Source organism: Camelus bactrianus, chromosome X (genome assembly GCF_048773025.1).
Source record: "Camelus bactrianus isolate YW-2024 breed Bactrian camel chromosome X, ASM4877302v1, whole genome shotgun sequence".
NCBI lineage: Eukaryota > Metazoa > Chordata > Mammalia > Artiodactyla > Camelidae > Camelus > Camelus bactrianus.
In genome coordinates, this window is record NC_133575.1 from 22,969,534 (window position 1) to 22,987,512 (window position 17,979).

Consider the following 17,979-nt stretch of genomic DNA (forward strand, 5'->3'; position numbering starts at 1 on the left):
ATGCTGGAGAGGCTGTGGAGAAAAGGGAACCCCCGTACACTGCTGATGGGAATGCAGTTTGGTGCAGCCACTGTGGAAAACAGTATGGAAATTCCTCAAAAGACTAGGAATAGACTTACCATTTGACCCAGGAATCCCACTCCTGGGCGTATATCCAGAAGGAACCCTACTTCAAAAAGACACCTGCACCCCAATGTTCATAGCAGCACTATTTACAATAGCCAAGACATGGCAACAGCCTAAATGTCCATCAGCAGATGACTGGATAAAGAAAAGATGGTGTATTTATACAATGAAATACTATTCAGCCATAAAAAACAACACCATAATGCTATTTGCAGCAACATGGCTGTCCCTGGAGAATGTCATTGTAAGTGAAGTAAGCCAGAAAGAGAAAGAAAAATACCATATGAGATCGCTCATACGTGGAATCTAAAAAAAAAAAAGAGCATAAACACAAAACAGAAACAGACTCATAGATATCTTACAAACTTATGATTGCCAAGGGGGCAGGGGGTGGAAAGGGACAGACTGGGAGTTCAAAATTTGTAGATACTGACAGGCTCATGCAGAATAGATAAACAAGATTATACTGTATAGCACAGAGAAATATATACAAGATCTTGTGGTAGCTCACAGTGAAAAAAAAGTGACAATGAATACACGTATGTTCATGTGTAACTGAAAAATTATGCTCTACACTGAAATTTGACACAACGTTGTAAAATGACTATAACTAAATAAAAAAATGTAAAAAATTGTAATGGATAATAGTAATAAGGGGTTCTGACTAAATGGAAAGTATCATGTAAAATATTACTTGGTGAATACTTTTGTGCACGTTTGAGTATGCCACTAGTACTTGTAGTAATTTAATGCCACATTGCTACCCTATTTATAGAATATGTATATGATAAATACTTAATCTAATTACTAAGTTATGAATTTTGAGGCAATGTGATCCATGGTAAGGAAACTAGGAATGGAATTAAGAAGAATGAGACAGCAAATCATTGACATACATGATGCATATATCATGTGTATCTTTAATTAACACAGAGACAATGTAAGGTACCTTTTAGAAAGGAAAACAAGGTGCAAATTGAAAATATTTGATGAAGTACAATCACATATTCTTAAGGATTGGCCAGTTCTGATTCTATACTTCAGCAGTCTCATGTGACTGTCAACTTGGTTGTGTTATATTTGACTCATTGACAGCTAATAGCTTTGCAGCTCGCCTGAAGGTACTACGTGCAACATGTAAGTCATTACTTGGTAGAGTGCCTTGACACCCTTCTCGGAGAATGAAAAATATTTGGGAAAATAAACTGTGTTCTATCCTTCAGTTCATGCAGCATCACCATAAGTCTATATTATTATTGTGTTTCAGCCCCTCTGACTGATAAACCACCCAAGCTTTTGTATCCTGTGGAAAGTAAACTGACGATTCAAGAGATCCAGCTGGGTGAGTAAATTCCTTAATTCTGGTTAATACACTTTTCTCATTACATTCCAACATTTAAAAAACCTAGATTGTAACCTCATGTAATACTCTGAGCTAAGCCCATATTTATTTAAAGGGGGCAAAATTAGGAAATCTCAGCAAATGCTGCCCTTTCCATCTCCCCAAGTACATGCATTAGGACTAAGCAGTACATATGGATGTAAAGACTTGTGTGTTATTTACATGGTTGCTGAGCAATTAGATAGGCTGAAGGTTTTGTTGATGGTATTATTTTGTCATTTTATAAGGCTTGAATTGGTTTTAAAACAGGCAGTATGGAACCATTTGACTTATAATATCCACTAATATGTTAAAATACAATTTTTGAAAATTGGGGGTATGGGTACAGATTCATTAAAATAAATGTCACCTTAACAGTTAAAATTTGTTTTTATCTAGTCAAATATAATGGACATTGTGCTAGTTAAGCTATGGATTATATAGTTATAAAATGTAAGCAAGTGGCTTTTATTTGAAGAACTGAAACATAAGAACATGGATAGAATATGCTTTGGTAAAAATATCTAGTTGTCCACAAATATGAATTCTAACATACTTATCTTAAAGTCTGGAATTTCTTAGTCCGATTTATCTATATTCAGTTATACTAAATTATGAGAAATCCCCCCCTTAATTATAAATGTATACAGTACCCTCAATAATATTATTTATTTTTATTTGAAGTATAGTATGCATGCATGTATATATCATATACTTTAGCAGAAAATTATGTTTTTTTAGTGGCTGGACATAAAGGGTTATCAAAATTATAAGTTTAACAGTTATTCATGTTAAGGAATTTTTTTCTTTCATTAGTCATTTGAAAGTAGAAATGCATTTATTGTATACAACTGAAAAAGAGTAGATAGCCCATCCCTTATGTTACCAATGTTATTATTGTTACTGGGGTGAGAATTAATATCAAAATTGTAAGTCTGTCTTCAAAATGAAGATTACAGACCTGATAATCTTTACTAATCACACATCCAAAGTTATAGTGCAAAAAGATAAGATCATGGTTTTAGAGCCTGTAGAATTATGGTAGTCAACAGATTTCCAACATTGTATTTACTAACTTGGAGGCCTGAAAGAATGCAATTTTATACAAGTCAGTGTACCAATATGTTTCTTTGATGGTAAACCCAGGTCTTTGGATCAATTCCATGTACATACAAATGGTATTATAATTGTCATTATTTTGAGATGGAAGACTACAAGCAGATTTAGAGCAATGCTGCATACAAAACAAACGTATTAAAATTGTATCATGCTCTTTACTCATGCTATGGTATATTGAGGTATATTAGATTGTATTGCTACTTTGAAAAGAAATTTTGAAATATAAATTTTCATAAGTGGCCATGTTCATACAGACCTTTCAATAGCTCCTATGAAGATATATTTCTAAGTAGTTATACAGAACTATAAATATCTTGCACCAAGAAGGAGTGGTTTATTGTACCACTTATCTACAATGACCATAGCAAAAGTGATGCTAACTGTATGTATCTCTTTACTTACACTGTAATTAAAATAATTTTATGATAGATGGTTACCCACTGGGTTTCCTTCTGTTGTCCCTGAATTTGGAATAAATCAGATTGTTCTCTACCTTCTACTAAAATGTCTTACAAAATGGAATAAGTAATTTGTAAAGCTTTCTTTGTCAAGTTACTTTTTCTTGAACAAAAGTTATAAAGACTGATCAAATCAAATTGAAAATATGAAAATTACTTATGCAAATTAGAAGATTTGGCTGTATATTCATTTGATGAAAGATGAGCTTGTGTTATCGAAATGCCCCCAGGACATATTCAAATTAACTCCTTTATTGTCACTGCCTAAAGGAACATGAGCTCTCTTTAAACACCAAGTAAACTGTGGACGTCAACCTGGGATTTGGATTCTTCTAAACAACTTTTGTTTTATTTTCTGATTCTAGTTCTCAGTGTGATAAACCATTTACTAGTTTGAGGAATTTAACCCTAATCCATGAATTTTTGAGCAACAGTTGACTTGAAAAACTATCTTGTTAGTGTTGTCACTTTAATAGTATTTGAGTAGGAGAGTAGCTGATCACAAAGGATAAGTGAAAATAGGAAATAATATTAAGGGCCACAAAAGGGAAAGACTCAAGATGCCTAAATATGTTTGTTTTCTACAACGTGTGCTTTGACTTTTTTACTTCCTTTGGGATTTAATTTTTGCCATTTCCAGATTTTAAAAAGCTATTAATTTCAAGAGGCACAAGAAGTGATATCAAATCCCCAGTAAGGGGACTGAGTGAAGAGTTATAGGGTGGGAGTAAAGAGGGTGGCCAGGACCAGTGGATGGGGAAGGTGTAAGTGCTGCCTACTCTCAAGAGAAGGTGAAAATGTCCAACAAAGTTTCATTGGACAAGAGCTCAGGGGTCTGACTAAACCTTGTCCTAAATTGAAGGTTAACATCAGAGGTTAATAAAATTACTATATGAATTAAATTATAAGAACAATCACCAGAAATTATACAAAGCGGAGTTAATACATGTCTGGTGACCTAACATGAACATCTTGGCTTAGTTAAATACACATCCATCCACCTGACCTTAGTAACTGTAAATCCATCAAATCTCTAGTTTGTGTGCAAATATATGAAGCACATTAATAATGACTTACATAAAATCATGAAATGCATGAATTTGTCTTCATCTCCAAATTTTCCTTTCTCTGCCTTTTGCTGGCCATGTCTACCTTTCTCTTTACACATCCCTTGTGTCTTCCTTTCTTGCAAATTCTTCATCTTCTCAAAACTGGAAAGATTCTGATAGTGATCATTTTAACTGTTTCAGTATAGAAAGCAAAAGACATCAAAAACCAAAGTACTTAGGAAAAAGTATAAGAGTAAGTGAATTCACATAAAATATGTAAATTGGTGGGTTTGAATTTCAGTCAATATGAGGTCACAGCCTAGCATTTCCATTTTAAGTGGCATTTGTGTGTTACTTCTAAATGTGGGAAAAAAAAAAAAAAAAGGAACTTTGTCCCTTTTAAGTAACTTTCAGGCATCAGCAAATATATGGACAGCACTTCCCTGGGCAGAAGGCCCAGAAATCACACTGTAGAATTCTGAAGGTCAGTCCAGGAGGTGAGCCTGACTTAGTCTTTTCAGGTGGTTGTAGTCAAGGGAATCAAAGGACAGACACCATTGTCTTGCTGAGCTTGAGCCTCAAGGATGTCAATCAAAGATGTGGCCAGGAGCCCATTTTCAGAACCTTCCAGAACAGAGGATGTTATATTAATCATAACCAGACTTTCAAAAGTAGAAATCATTACCAGACTTTCAAAAAGTAGAAATTCATTCCACTCTTGACCCAGTGAGACACTTACACTTTACAACTTAGAATTTACTGAAAAGTATCATTAATTACTTGCCTACATATGGATATCACTTTATTTTGCTTTTTGCTTTAAACGTAAATTTACAGGTTAATTATAGGTAGAAATTTGGAAATACAGAAAAGAATCTTGTTTCTTATACTTCACATTGTAGAAACATTCTGCTTCTGTTGAATATTCTCAAAATACCCTTTTAATGGCTGCATGAGATCCATGTGAATATCCTATGCTTTTATATTTATTGCTATAAATTCAGATTTTTGCAAAGTTCATTTTTTTCTCGCTACATAGTTTCAGAATTCTTACAAGAGAAGTTGTACAGACTCTCACCAGAAGTATGTAATGAGTTTAATAACTTAATTTTTTGATAAAATGAATAAAGTGATATATCTTTGTAACATAGAAATCCTGTAGGAAAAGTTACTTTCCTTTGATATCAGAATCATTTCTTCCTTCCAACTCTGAGCTCTCTCTCTTCACTCACTGAGTGTGAGTGTGGCCTCTCTTTGTTCAGGATTATCCACATTTGGAGGATTTCAAATAAATGTAGTCTATACAGTTGAAGAAATACAGAAACCTGATCAAATGTCTACAGTCTCTATCCATTTTTTCTCTTGCTTATCCTAATGCTCAACTGACAACTTCCTTTAGATTTTGTGTTTTTTAATAAAGCACATGGTAATTTTGTGATGTGCTCTGGGCACAGGGAATGTCAATAAATACTGATTGTTGATAAGGTGTACATGTCACAAAGGGCACACATCTCCAAATTTTCTGCAAGAAGAAAAATATACTTTATTGTTTCTTTACTATCCACTTTCTTTTGTTAAATTTGTTAAAAAGAAAACTCATGTATCTGATTGAGTAACAAGGATCACCAGATGTTAATATCTCAAGGAAAGCGTTTGATGACATGAAAATTGTATGTTTAATTTACTTTGCTGTAAAATAATTAGTTATGGAAACATACTTTACTTCAATCTTTTATATGTTCTGAAACTGTGTATTTAAATATATTGTGCATGGAATGTGTTATATTACAAATATGCTAGTTGAGTTTTTAATCCAAGAAAAGTATATGGGGAGTTATTTTATGTAGTGAAAAATAGCCCTCTAACATTTGCTATCTGGGTCTGTTTTTTCATAGATAGCTGTTATTTTCTTGAAATGAAACACATCTTTTCTAAATGGTTACTATTTTATCTTACTAAAATTAGGAAGCTTCTTTGTTTCCTTTTTCAGGAAGGAAAATACTTAATATCAATACGCTAGAAACAAAACAATTCAGGTGTTGAATTTGATACCTAATGTGAAAGTAGCATACAATACTGTTGATGTTAAAGAATACTTCGTTGCTGAATTACTCTAGTGATGCAAATATGACCTTCCTTCCCAGAGGTAAAGGAGTCAGCATTGACTATTTGGGTTTTTCCATCCACGTTACTCTTCTGGTTGTCACCAGCAAATGTGATGCTGTTGACCTTGGTTTTTCTGCTCCATGGGGAATGTACAAAACATATTTTCACTGACAAACTCATATAAAAAACCATAAAACTTTCCTTTCACTCAAGATAAAAACATTTGTATCCAAAGTCTAAGTTTCAGATGACAAATGATGTACTTGTTGCCCACTTAAGAAAGACATGCAGATCAACATAGCTCCATTGCCTGAAATAAAGCTTGCTAGACATAAATTGGAGCTTCTGAACAAATAGACATCATAATTAAAGCGTGTAAAGGCAAACACAGACTGGTATTATAATTATTTAAGCTGATGGCATTCAGTTCTACTCAATCCAAATTTAATGTGCCAGGATGAATGAAAGTAATAACTCTTGACAGCTGTTGTGATCTAATATCTTACTTTTGAAACCGAAAGCATGTAAGAATTGTGATTCTAACCTGAAGAGGAATATTTTTCATGATAGCATTTATTTAATATTTCATATCCTTAAACAAATGATAAATCAATAAATGAAAGCTAGTATTCATATTCTTAGATCATTATAGGGCCTAACTTAAGATATGAATCTTACAAATTCTCAAAATCAAAGTCTTTCCTTAGTGCAGAGAGGAAGAATAGATTAGGGAGAAAATGCAACTTTGCATGTTTGCTTTAAAAATTTCTAGCTAAGCAGAAGTCTGACTTCCTTTTGAAGTGTTAAATGTTCAAGGCGTAGTGCTAGGACAGGCTTGGAACCCAAAGAAAGATGGAGGTGGAGGTTAGAACAGCTTCTGTGGGCTACTGATATCTGAAAGTTTGGAAGCCTGTTGAAGTACTTGTTAAAATGCTTTAAGAACTGGAATAGAGACAATCTAAGTGAGTCTGCTTCTTCTTACCTTGGAAAAGGGCCTGAAGGGAAAGAAGGGAAAAAAGAAAAGGTGCAAGAAAGAGTGTTGTCACAAAATCAGTGCAGAGAGTCCATTGAAATTCCCAATTCGTGATGTAGTTCTGGTCTAGTTTCTTGGACGCAAACATGAATCATGTAGTTTGTTCTTTTAACACTAAGAGTGCAATTTTATTTGTTGGTGGCCAGCTAAGAAACTAGACACGCGTCACTCTTCACAATTCTAGATTTAGAAACTATGAAATGAAGGGGCTTTGGTAGTTATCCAGTCAAATTCTTCTCTTTAAACTGATGAGAAAATAGAGACCAAAAATGGCTACATGTTTTTATATCACAAAATTTACAAAAACAAACTTGTTAGCATCATCATTTCTCCTGTTCTTCATCATCATCATTATTATTATTTTATTATTAATTTGATTACAATGAAGAGGCAGCATATAGCAGTGGTTCCACATTCAGGTCATTCTGTCAGACAGACTTAGGTGACAATCCAGCTCTGCCAAATGCTACTGCTGTAACCTTAAACAAACAGCCCTCATTTTCCTAATCAATAAAAAAGACACCATGAAAATACCTAGCTCTATGGAGTTAGTATGGGTATTTAATGAGATAATGCATGTAAAAATTAGTACATTGCCTGATATATGTTAAGTAGTCGGTACATGCTTTCTGCAATTAGTTGAGATATTTTAATGCCATCTATCTTTCTGTCTGTCTGTCTATCTATCTATATATCTATCTATCTATCTGAGTGTATATGGAAAGTTGTATATACAAGATTCCTGAAATGCATTTGGAATAACATCAATTGTTTCGTCATGCTTATATATACTTACTAGAGTGTAAGTCTGCTACTATATAGGATGGATAACGTTTTAGACAATTAATTCCCTTCTCCTCTCTAAGAACACAATATGCATACTAAATTTTTCTACTTAAATAAGACTTTATCTTAAAGAAATTACTGATTTATTTTGGATTACTTAATTCTTCAACAGATCGATCCAAATGCATACAGTTAAGTACATGATCCTAATGGAAGAAAATGTTTCCCATCCCTTAAAAAATGGGCCATGTAATGGACACTGTGCCACATTAATTTATTAATAACCATCAAGAATAAAGTAAGAGTGAAAAACTTACTTTTCTAAACTAAAGAAATTCAGATATAATATTCCTTAACACAAGGTACATGGGAATAATTTTACAAGACAAAGCATCAAACCATTATGCCTGTCAAGTTCTTCCTGAAGGTTTTAGCAATAGTCTTATTCATTTTATAGAAAAATACTGCTTTTCCTCTGACAAGTATTGTTATTACAAAGCTTTCTGACTCGTTCTTGGTGATTGAAGTTTACTAGCATAGAAAAATGCAGTGAGTATCCTATGTTACCAAGAACTTCTGAATTTGCAAAGTAAATGCCAATTTATCAGAAATAAACCTATCAAGGGACATTATGGTGTAGAATATTGAAAGAGGTTTCAGAATAAGAATGTGTGCCACATGACTGATGTTCATTAAAATAGAAACTATAAAAAGACCCACATCATTTAAAATTTAAATACAAGGAGAGATGTTCATTCCTCTTGAATTTTGGCTAAATAACTGAGCATTCCTAAATTATGCAGATTCTTCATGAAAAATAACTCGTGCCTGCATACAATTATGAAAATAGGATACCAGGATTTTATGGTCTCATGTTAAAATGCTTAGCATTCCAATCGTACCTTACTCTACCAACTTAGTGTGTTCCTACAGTTTTGTCGGTAAATTGAATCATCATAGTTTCAGAGAAGTGTTCCCTTCATTTTTGATTGATCTTTTATTGGCAGTGGCTTAACATGTCAGTTTTAAGAGACTCTGTCCCCCAGCTTCTTTTAAGCAGCTAACGATCAAGGAAAGATTTATATGCACAAGGAAAGTACTTTATTTAAAGAAACTCTGTAGTGAATAACTTTATATAAGAATCCTTTTATAATTGAATAATCACCCCTACAACTTTTCTCTGTGGTAGTGAAGATTTTTACGTTTTCATAAGATGTGGTTCATTGAAAGGACACTGGCAAGTGGTATTTCTAACTAACCCAGATGAAGGAGCATCCACCTCTCACTTCAGTGTGACTTCCTCTTCTCTGTCAGTGGAAACTCGTATCCCTTTTGTGACTTTTTGCCTCCTCTGAGGAAATATGAAATTTTATTCACCAGCTTCAGAATCCACAGTAATTCATTTTAATCTAACTCTCAAAAATTGATGTGGTAGGGTAGATTTTTTGAGTAGCCAGAATCTCATGTTCAATTGTGACTAAACAGTTTTCATAAGGGATACATTTTGAATGTTATCACACTGTCTTTTCTGCCTTGATTTTGTTGAAATGTATCCTAATAGAATGACAGCCCATGGTGTCATTTGTTTTTCCTGTAGTGACAACTGTTATTTGCAAGTTTAAAGGGAGTATTTTGTATTTTGATTCTTCTGAAATTTGTGTGAACCTTTTTATTACATCATTCTGCCGGTCACTTCTTTTTCTCTTAAGATATTAATATATATTTAATAATGTTTTTCTTTTTATTATGAAAGTATATACAATGAAATTTGATTTGTTGCTTTATAAATGTTTAAAAATTCACATTTTAAGATGGGCCTAAATGTATGTTCGAAAACATGCCAGATAAGCCCAATGCATTAGAATATCCAGAAGGTTTTAAAATCTGAGACTCACAGCAAACTCTTGAGAAAAGGCCTCTTTTGTAGTTCACCACACACAAGCCCAATGTGACTTTCTCAGAAACACTAAGGATTTTTAAAAATTTTGTATTTAAGATATGTAAATTCTAATTAGAGCATATATTATCCAATTGAATAATTAAGGAAAAGAAAAGAATTTGTTAAAAGAGTTTTTATTTTCCAATAATCTGGTCAAAAGATACCTCCCGTTTCCACTTCTGGTCCACAATGAGCATGAGAGAAAGACTTAGGATTCCAGGAGAGTCAGCAATTCCCTCTCTCTTCTCCCACTTCCCTGCAGTGGTCTCCTCAAACTCACAGGCAGGCTACAGGCCTCCTCACTCTTGGAGAATTTTTGTTACAAGTTTAATAAAAGCAGGGCACTCACCTCAGACTTAACTGATGAGCAGTTGTGTTTATAGAAACTTGGCAGCTCTTTGAGTAGGAAGAGAACAAAGGAAAGTGCATTGCCTTTCCAGAAATATGAAATTGAATGCATCCTGTCACATCAAGCTATCACTATGATACTCACAACATGATGTGTTCTAGGAGAATTTGACATTACTACCACAAATGTTCAATAAGAAGCCATTATATGAAATAGCTCAAGGAAAGTTCAGTAAGTGTTTTTGTTTTCCCTTAAAAGAAATATTTTAGCATTTCTGATGGATGTATATTTCTGATTTGATCAAGTAACTTGGCAAGTTTAAGACTTTTAATTTATTGATTCATTTTTTTAATGTTTTCTGAATAATGTATCTAATTTTGGCCAAAATTACTTGAGATGCAATTAGAATATTATGTTGCACTCTGCTTATTATTTATAGCCTGTTTATAAGTAGTATGAATATCTGCTTCAGAATTATATGTCACATATTATATTTATAAAATGATTTATACAGAGATATTTTTTCTTAGGTATGTCATCTGTAGTGATTATTTTTTTAAAAAAAATAATCCATCTCTATTTCCCATGAATAATGTATTTTTACTCCAGTGCTGTTTATTAGAATTTGCTACTAATTAGGGAAGGGGAATAATATTTTTATATGATGGGAGATAAATAAGTGAGTCTTATATTAGATGAATAAATAAGTTATTCACTTCAGGTTATGTTAAGTGCCACAGAAAACATGTTACTATATGTAAAAGAAATGTTAAATCAAGGGAGAATTCTGTTGACAAATTTCAGAGCAGACAGGGCTTTATTTTCTTTCAGTCATGATTTATGTACATGAAATAAAATAGAGGATTGAGGCAAGTAGGTAAACAATTTAGTGGGAAAATAATCCCCAAAAGTTGGTTTTTGTCTCAAATGGTTGGCTATTTCAAGAAAAAGTTAATTTGAGGATTTTTTCAGATCAACTGCTGTGCCTGGACAATTTACACTTCAAGAATCCCAGGTTCTGATAATTCATCATCAGGGCTCTGATCACAAGTGTCAAAGGCAAGAGTAGTGCTGGCCTCAAGGGTGATGGGAACAATGCGAGAATTTTCTGTTTTTCTTTTCTGCTTCTCTCTTCATGTCATCATTTTTTATAGAGGTGGAGTGTGGCATGGGGCTAGGGGGACATACAGGGTGAGAACAGTGCTTTGCTCAGTTCTTCCAACCAGGAGGAAATCTAGCTGGAGTTGGAGATTCCCTGAGAAGGAATCCTGATTGGTATAGCTGAGGTTACAGAGCTAAATTTTGAACAGATTATTATGGTATCAAGGTGAAAGGTGTTGGCTTATTGGTCATCGTGTGCTCTGTCCTGTGATGAGGAAACCCGTATGTTTGTGTGAATACATGAAAGTGTGTATGTGGAGGTGGGGTTTGTACTAGTTGAAGGGTATGTGGAGGTGGGGTTTGTACCAGTTGAAGGTGAGGAAGAAGCAATAGTTGTTACAGAGGCTTTGTTTTCGTATTCAATATTTGTTTTCTTTAAAGTTCTCAGTTAATCCACATCGTATTAATTTAGCTGTCATCTTTATTATGTCACCTCAGTAACTTAGTGGAGGCAGAAGTAGCCAGCCTGATGCCTTTGAGTGCAGTCTCTCTCAGACTGAAAACTCTTTCTTGCCCCTCCTCTCAACAAATCCTGACATCTCCTCCTCTGTATCTGTAGTGTATACTTCCCAGCCCCACCTGCATTCATCTCACTGCTGTCTCTCACACAGTGTTAGGTTATCTCTCAACCTAGAACCTAATTCTACCACAAACCAAATATCAGACTCTTAGCTGTTAAAGACATTTTCAGGTAAAAGGTATGATTCCTGAAAAGATGGAAATGCTACAGCATGGGTTATAAAGTCAAATTCATGTAATATGAATGAGTTAAGTAAGGCTATTAGTAATGCAATAAAAAGTGGGGGGAGGGAGAGCCATGGTGAAGTGGGGAATGTATGCCCTACTTAAAGTAATTCAAATTTATTTTTATACCATATGTGCCAAATGAAACATGCCCGGATACATAATTTTAGTCTAATGGTCTCAGTGTCTGGTCCTTTTATTGGTAGATCCAGTATTCATACCACCAAACACAGTTGCACTGTGGAACAGTCTTAAAGATCGTTAAGATTTACAGTAAGATCTGGATTCAGAATGACTATCATGGAATATGAATCTGTTCCATTGTGTCATAAATTGGAACATGCTACAGACTGATTTCTAATATGTTTGGAACAACTAATATAATAAAATCTATATTTGAGAATCAAGAAGTTTAGAGCAACACAGTTAATTATGAAAGGAGAATCACCGCATCAGGTGATACAAGAATCATGGAGGTAATCAAATGGGCAAATTCTGTTTAGCAATCTGGCCTCACAGAAAAGTAATTATACCTATTTTGTTTTCATAGACTTTCTAAGTTAACAAAAGTAGAAACATCTGTCAATTACTTCAGCAGTTATTTTTACTTACTCCTCTCTCTACAAATTTTCCCTGTATAAATCTTTACTCTGAAGACCCCATACTTGAGAATGGACTTTGCCTAATTTGCCTGCAAAGATGTACCAAGAAAACGATGGACTATAGGATCCATAATTATCCTTACCTTATTCATTGGAGCCTACACATAGTGGCTTTCTTGAGTTTAATGCAACCATCACTCCTATATACAATCATCAGAGTCAAGAGTTGAGGCAATAGAGAGTAGAAATCCTATAATGGACATTAGAACTTTTAGTCCAAAATACCAAAATTTAAAAGAGTCAGTTTTTCAGACTCTCAGTTTATTTTGGTAAGAAAATTATCTTTGTAAAGTAGGATAATGTTAGATTTGTTGATTAAAGATATATTTGCCTGTTGCCTTGAAGATAAAGGCCAGTCCTTTCTCTCTGTGACCCCATTTTATTGGTGCTGTTTCATTTACCCTTCTACTAAGCTCACACCATTGGCCAGGCACTCTTGATCATACCATGGACTTCCATGACTCTATCCTTTGCACATGTGATGGCTGCCATCTTGAATTCCCTCTCCTGCCTCTGTCCTTTGTGCCTGTCTACTCAAATTTTAAGGTGTATCTCGATGTCCCCTTTATGAAGCCTTCCCTAACTCAACTCCCACAAGGCAGAATTAAATAATGCTTCTCAAATTCTAGTAACTTTCTTTTTCACACTATTATTAGAGTGTATCATTTGGTATACGTATTACTGTGTGTCAGTTTCCCCTACTGCACTTGGAACTCTTAAAGAATGGACTACAGTGCTTTCATCTTCACCTCCCTAAAATGTTGGTCAATACCTAATACACAAAAATATGTGAATGATAAATCATGTAGCATTTACTCAGCATCAATCCTCATAAATAAAACCAATATTTATAATTTACCCTTTTAAGTAGGTATCTACTACAGATTAACAGAATAAACCATACTAAACTGTTGGATTTGATTTGATTGCCTGGCATGATTAAAGATCCTCCTTGATGGATGAGGGAGACAGATAAAGAAGGACCTAGGAATCTGAGCTATGAAGATCTAACTGGGAAGCCTGGCAATAAATCAAATGCAGATCGGACAGAGAAGGAAAAATCAGATGACTATTAAAGGTCAACAGAGCAGCAGGTTGAGTTTGGAGAAATAAATAGGGGTTAAAAGAACAGTTACATATCACAGTGCAGCCAGGAAATTGTTCAAGGTTAGAGGTTTAAGCAGCACCCTGAGTTTAGGGCAGATCTCTAAAGTTTTGTCAAGTAGACTCCATAATTTTAGAGAGCCAGAATGAGGATGGGTTCACTAGTTCCATTTGTTACTCTGTTATTGAGTGTATACTGGGCACAAGGTCTGCTCACAGCTGCATATATAGGTGAGAGAGAGAGGGAGAGATGAGCCTGTCTACAAAGCTATATTACAATCTTGGTTAATCTCAGGGATAATCCTTGTTCCTCAGGAATAGGCCAAGACTTTCTGCTCTTGTTTAATTTTCAGCCATGAGTGACTGTCAGCTCTCATTTAAATGAGCTTCGTAATCAGCCAGAAAGTCAAGACCCTGTAGGTTCAGCTTTCCTTGGTTAATGATCATAATCTCTCTTTGCTCTTGGAGTGTTTTACATTAGCAAAGCATTTTCATATGTTGTCTCACTTCATCTTTTCAACAGTCTGTGATGTTGTATTGTGCTTCCATTTTACAGATTGTGACTGAAACTTATGAGCTACACATTTCTCTACACTAGCGTATTGATTATTGCTTCCTTCTTCAGTTTGTTAAACTCTAAATGTGAACAATATCCTCTTAAATCCATGACCCTTCTGCAATATTTAAATGGTCTCATCCTTATGGACTTCGGACTACTTCATTTTATTTTATCCCACTGTTAACAGATACTGTGGTTCATCAAATAGAACATCTAGTAATAATGCAATTGAATATGAACATGTCCTTGAAATGTTTCTCAGGTGTTCTTTTTTCTGTATTCATTTGCATGTCTCCTGGATCTTCTGTTCATCTTTGCCTCCTATTTTCTCATTCCCATATTTTTTGTACTTCTGCTCTCTCAAGTACATTTTAATAGACACTTTTCTTCCACTGATCTTCAAGCATGAAATTTCTTTTCAAGGCACTTAAGAAAATGGAAGTACTTAGAACATTCATGAACAGAATGTCCCATGAGCTGCAAAAGTTAATGTGAAAAAGCAGCTAGAAGAGTCAGTTAGTTCATCAGAGTTTTTACTCTTTAAAAACAGCAAGTTATAGCCCTTTCTAAAATAGCAAGCAAAAAGCAAGTGGTCTCATTTTATTTCTTAAAACAGACAAAATAAAACTAATAATTGACTTGTCTGTTTACTGTGACTATTAATTCCCTGCACACACAGTTGGCTTTTTTTAATTTAGGATTCACATTTTCTTTCCGATTATAATTATCTTGGCTATACATAGGTAAGTAATTTAAAACCAGCTAATGACTGAGCATTTAAAGTTAAAAACTATGTAGACATTAGTAAATTATCTATTTAGAAAACCTGTAACAAAGGGATTAAAAGCAATGTTAACCCAGAAATTAAATTGGACTTACAGTATTTTTATGACATTTACAGTATATCTTGCGCATGGCTTATAAATATATCTTAACTTTAAAGAACTTAGTAAGGTTTTCATAGAGATAGAAATTCTTTTATAATGTAAATGTATGCTGCATTGATGTAACAAAGTAATTTGCAGTTTTTCCTATGGGCTGACATTTATAGGTCAAGGCCCCATAAGCACTAATATCAAAAAATTTTCACCAACTGTGAAAATGATTATAAGAATGAAAGTAGTATAGTAACCAAGTTGACACTCTATTTTAGACTTCAGTGACTAAAATATCCTAAGCATTCATTTATTTTATTTTCATGGTAGCATAATATTGAAAACAAGGTGGACATTGACTTTATTCTAGCTTATGAGAACAATTTCTCAATGGGGACATAAGACTGAGATTCTCAAACATTATTGAAATGATGATCTAATCAATCCTTAAATGCAGAAGAGCATTTTATATTCAGTTTAGTAATTCAGAGCACATATATTTTAATCATTTCAATATTATAGGTTAACATTTTCACCTTTAATTTATGTTTTCTTTCAATTAAAGAGGTCCTTGGCATCATGGTATACTGACACAAGCCATTGAGTCAGTCTTACCACTGACTAATTAAGTGAGAATCTGTGGCCTGAGGATCTTCATGTCCATCTGTCTGTGGCAGTGATTTTTAACTAGGAATGAATGACATAAATACCTGTAGATCTTTTATAATTTTAATTTATTAAATCTGGAATGGAGGCTGAGAATCACTGTTCTCAGTCCTGTTGGGACTTTTAAGGTCTATAAACAGAAAATTCTTCTAATTATATCTCTATATATCTCTTCTGACCTGGTGGGTCTGATGCTTTCTTAGTCATAATCATAATCTCTATACTTTTTGGAGCTCTTTGCTATGCATGTGAGGGAGCTAACGACATAAACACATCCAGGTTATCTCATCAGTCAGGCTGTTTTTGTCAAGAAAGAGAGACTCTAACTCAGACACAGAAGGTACACATGAGATCAGAATATCCTTCTAAATGAAAGGTATGCACTATACTGGGGACTGAAGATGGGGATGAAGTGGAGAAAGAAGGCACTTTTCAAAGCATGGTGGAAATTTAGCAATAATTTGAGTCACTTACCTTATGAAAAACTTATATTGGTGTCTTCATTCATTTCCTGTGGCCACTGTAACAAAGTACCACAAACTTGGTGACTTAAAACAACAGAAATTTCTTCTCTCAACAGTTCTGGAAGCCAGAAGTCTGAGGACTGTATTGCCTCTGGAGGCTCTAGGGAAGAATTTTTGCCTCATTCAATGTCTGGAGGCTGTCAGCCTTCTTTGACTTGTGGTCACATCACTCCAATGTCTGCCTCTGTGGTCAATATTGCCCTCTTCCTGAGTGTTTCTGTGTGTGTATGTGTTGGTCTTCCAACTGTCTCAAATCACCCTGTGTCTTTTTTTATAAGACACTTGGCATAGGGTTTAGGGCCCACATGGATAATCAAGAGTGACTTCCTCATCTCAGGAACCTGAATTTTATTACATCTACAAAAACCCTTTTTCCAAATGGTGACACACCTCAGAAATATTGCAGGTTCAGTTCTAGACCACCACAGTAAATTAAATCCTGCAATAAAGTGAGTAAATAAATAAATATTTTGGTTTCCCAGTGCATAGAAAATTTGTGTTTACACTACATTGTAGTCTTTTAGGTGTGCAATAGTATTATGTTTAAAAAATAATGTACATACCTTAATTATAAGTAGTTTATTGCTAAAAAAAAAAAGTGCTAACCATCATCTCTGCCTTCAGAGAGTGGTAGTAGTAACATCAAAAATCACTGATCACAGATCACCTTAACAAATACAATGATAATGACAAAGTTTAAAATATTGTGAGAATTATGACAATGTGACTCAGAGGCATAAAGGGACCAAATGCTGTTGGAAAAATGGTACCAATAGACATGCTTGACACAGGGTTGCTACAAATCTTCAATTTGTAAAGAAAAAAAAAAGAAATCCACAATATCTGTGAAGCACAATAAAGTGAAGCACAAGATACGCCTGTAAAGTAGCATTCATAGCTTCCAGAGGTTAGGATGAGGACATAACTTTTGCAAGCCAGCATTCAAACCATTACAGCATGTATCATTTGTTTTACTACATTCACAAAAACAGATATTGAGTAAAAGTTCACAAGGTGAATGAACAGTGAAGTAATGACAAGAACCCTCATTCAGTAATTATCAGGGTCTGCTCTTGTGTGTGTGCCCACAGCTTGCCTGTGTGTGACTGCACGTTAACCTGTGTTGTTTTGTGGTCTTCTTTTTTTTTCACCTGAAGGGTCCTTTTTCCGTGTAGCCCTAGGGATTACCGATTGGGAAAGACATCATTAGAAGTTGTTTATAGCACAGGAGTTTTAAAGTATATGAAGCAGAGGGATCCCTTTACCAAGATTTAAAAACAGGATTGTCCTGTAGCTCTTAAAGAGCAAAGACAGATTGTACCTCTTCAGAGGTGAATT

General features: G+C 34.4%; 1 protein-coding gene across 1 annotated transcript in view; it reads left to right on the plus strand.

Moving 5' to 3' along the window:
• Positions 1–17,979, plus strand: part of IL1RAPL1 (interleukin 1 receptor accessory protein like 1) — a 1,156,506-nt gene that overhangs the window by 896,239 nt on the left and 242,288 nt on the right. Inside the window, exon 6 of the mRNA XM_010970316.3 lies at positions 1,394–1,468. Within this exon, the coding sequence (XP_010968618.1) occupies positions 1,394–1,468 (75 nt within the window). The remainder of the gene's footprint in view (positions 1–1,393; positions 1,469–17,979) is intronic.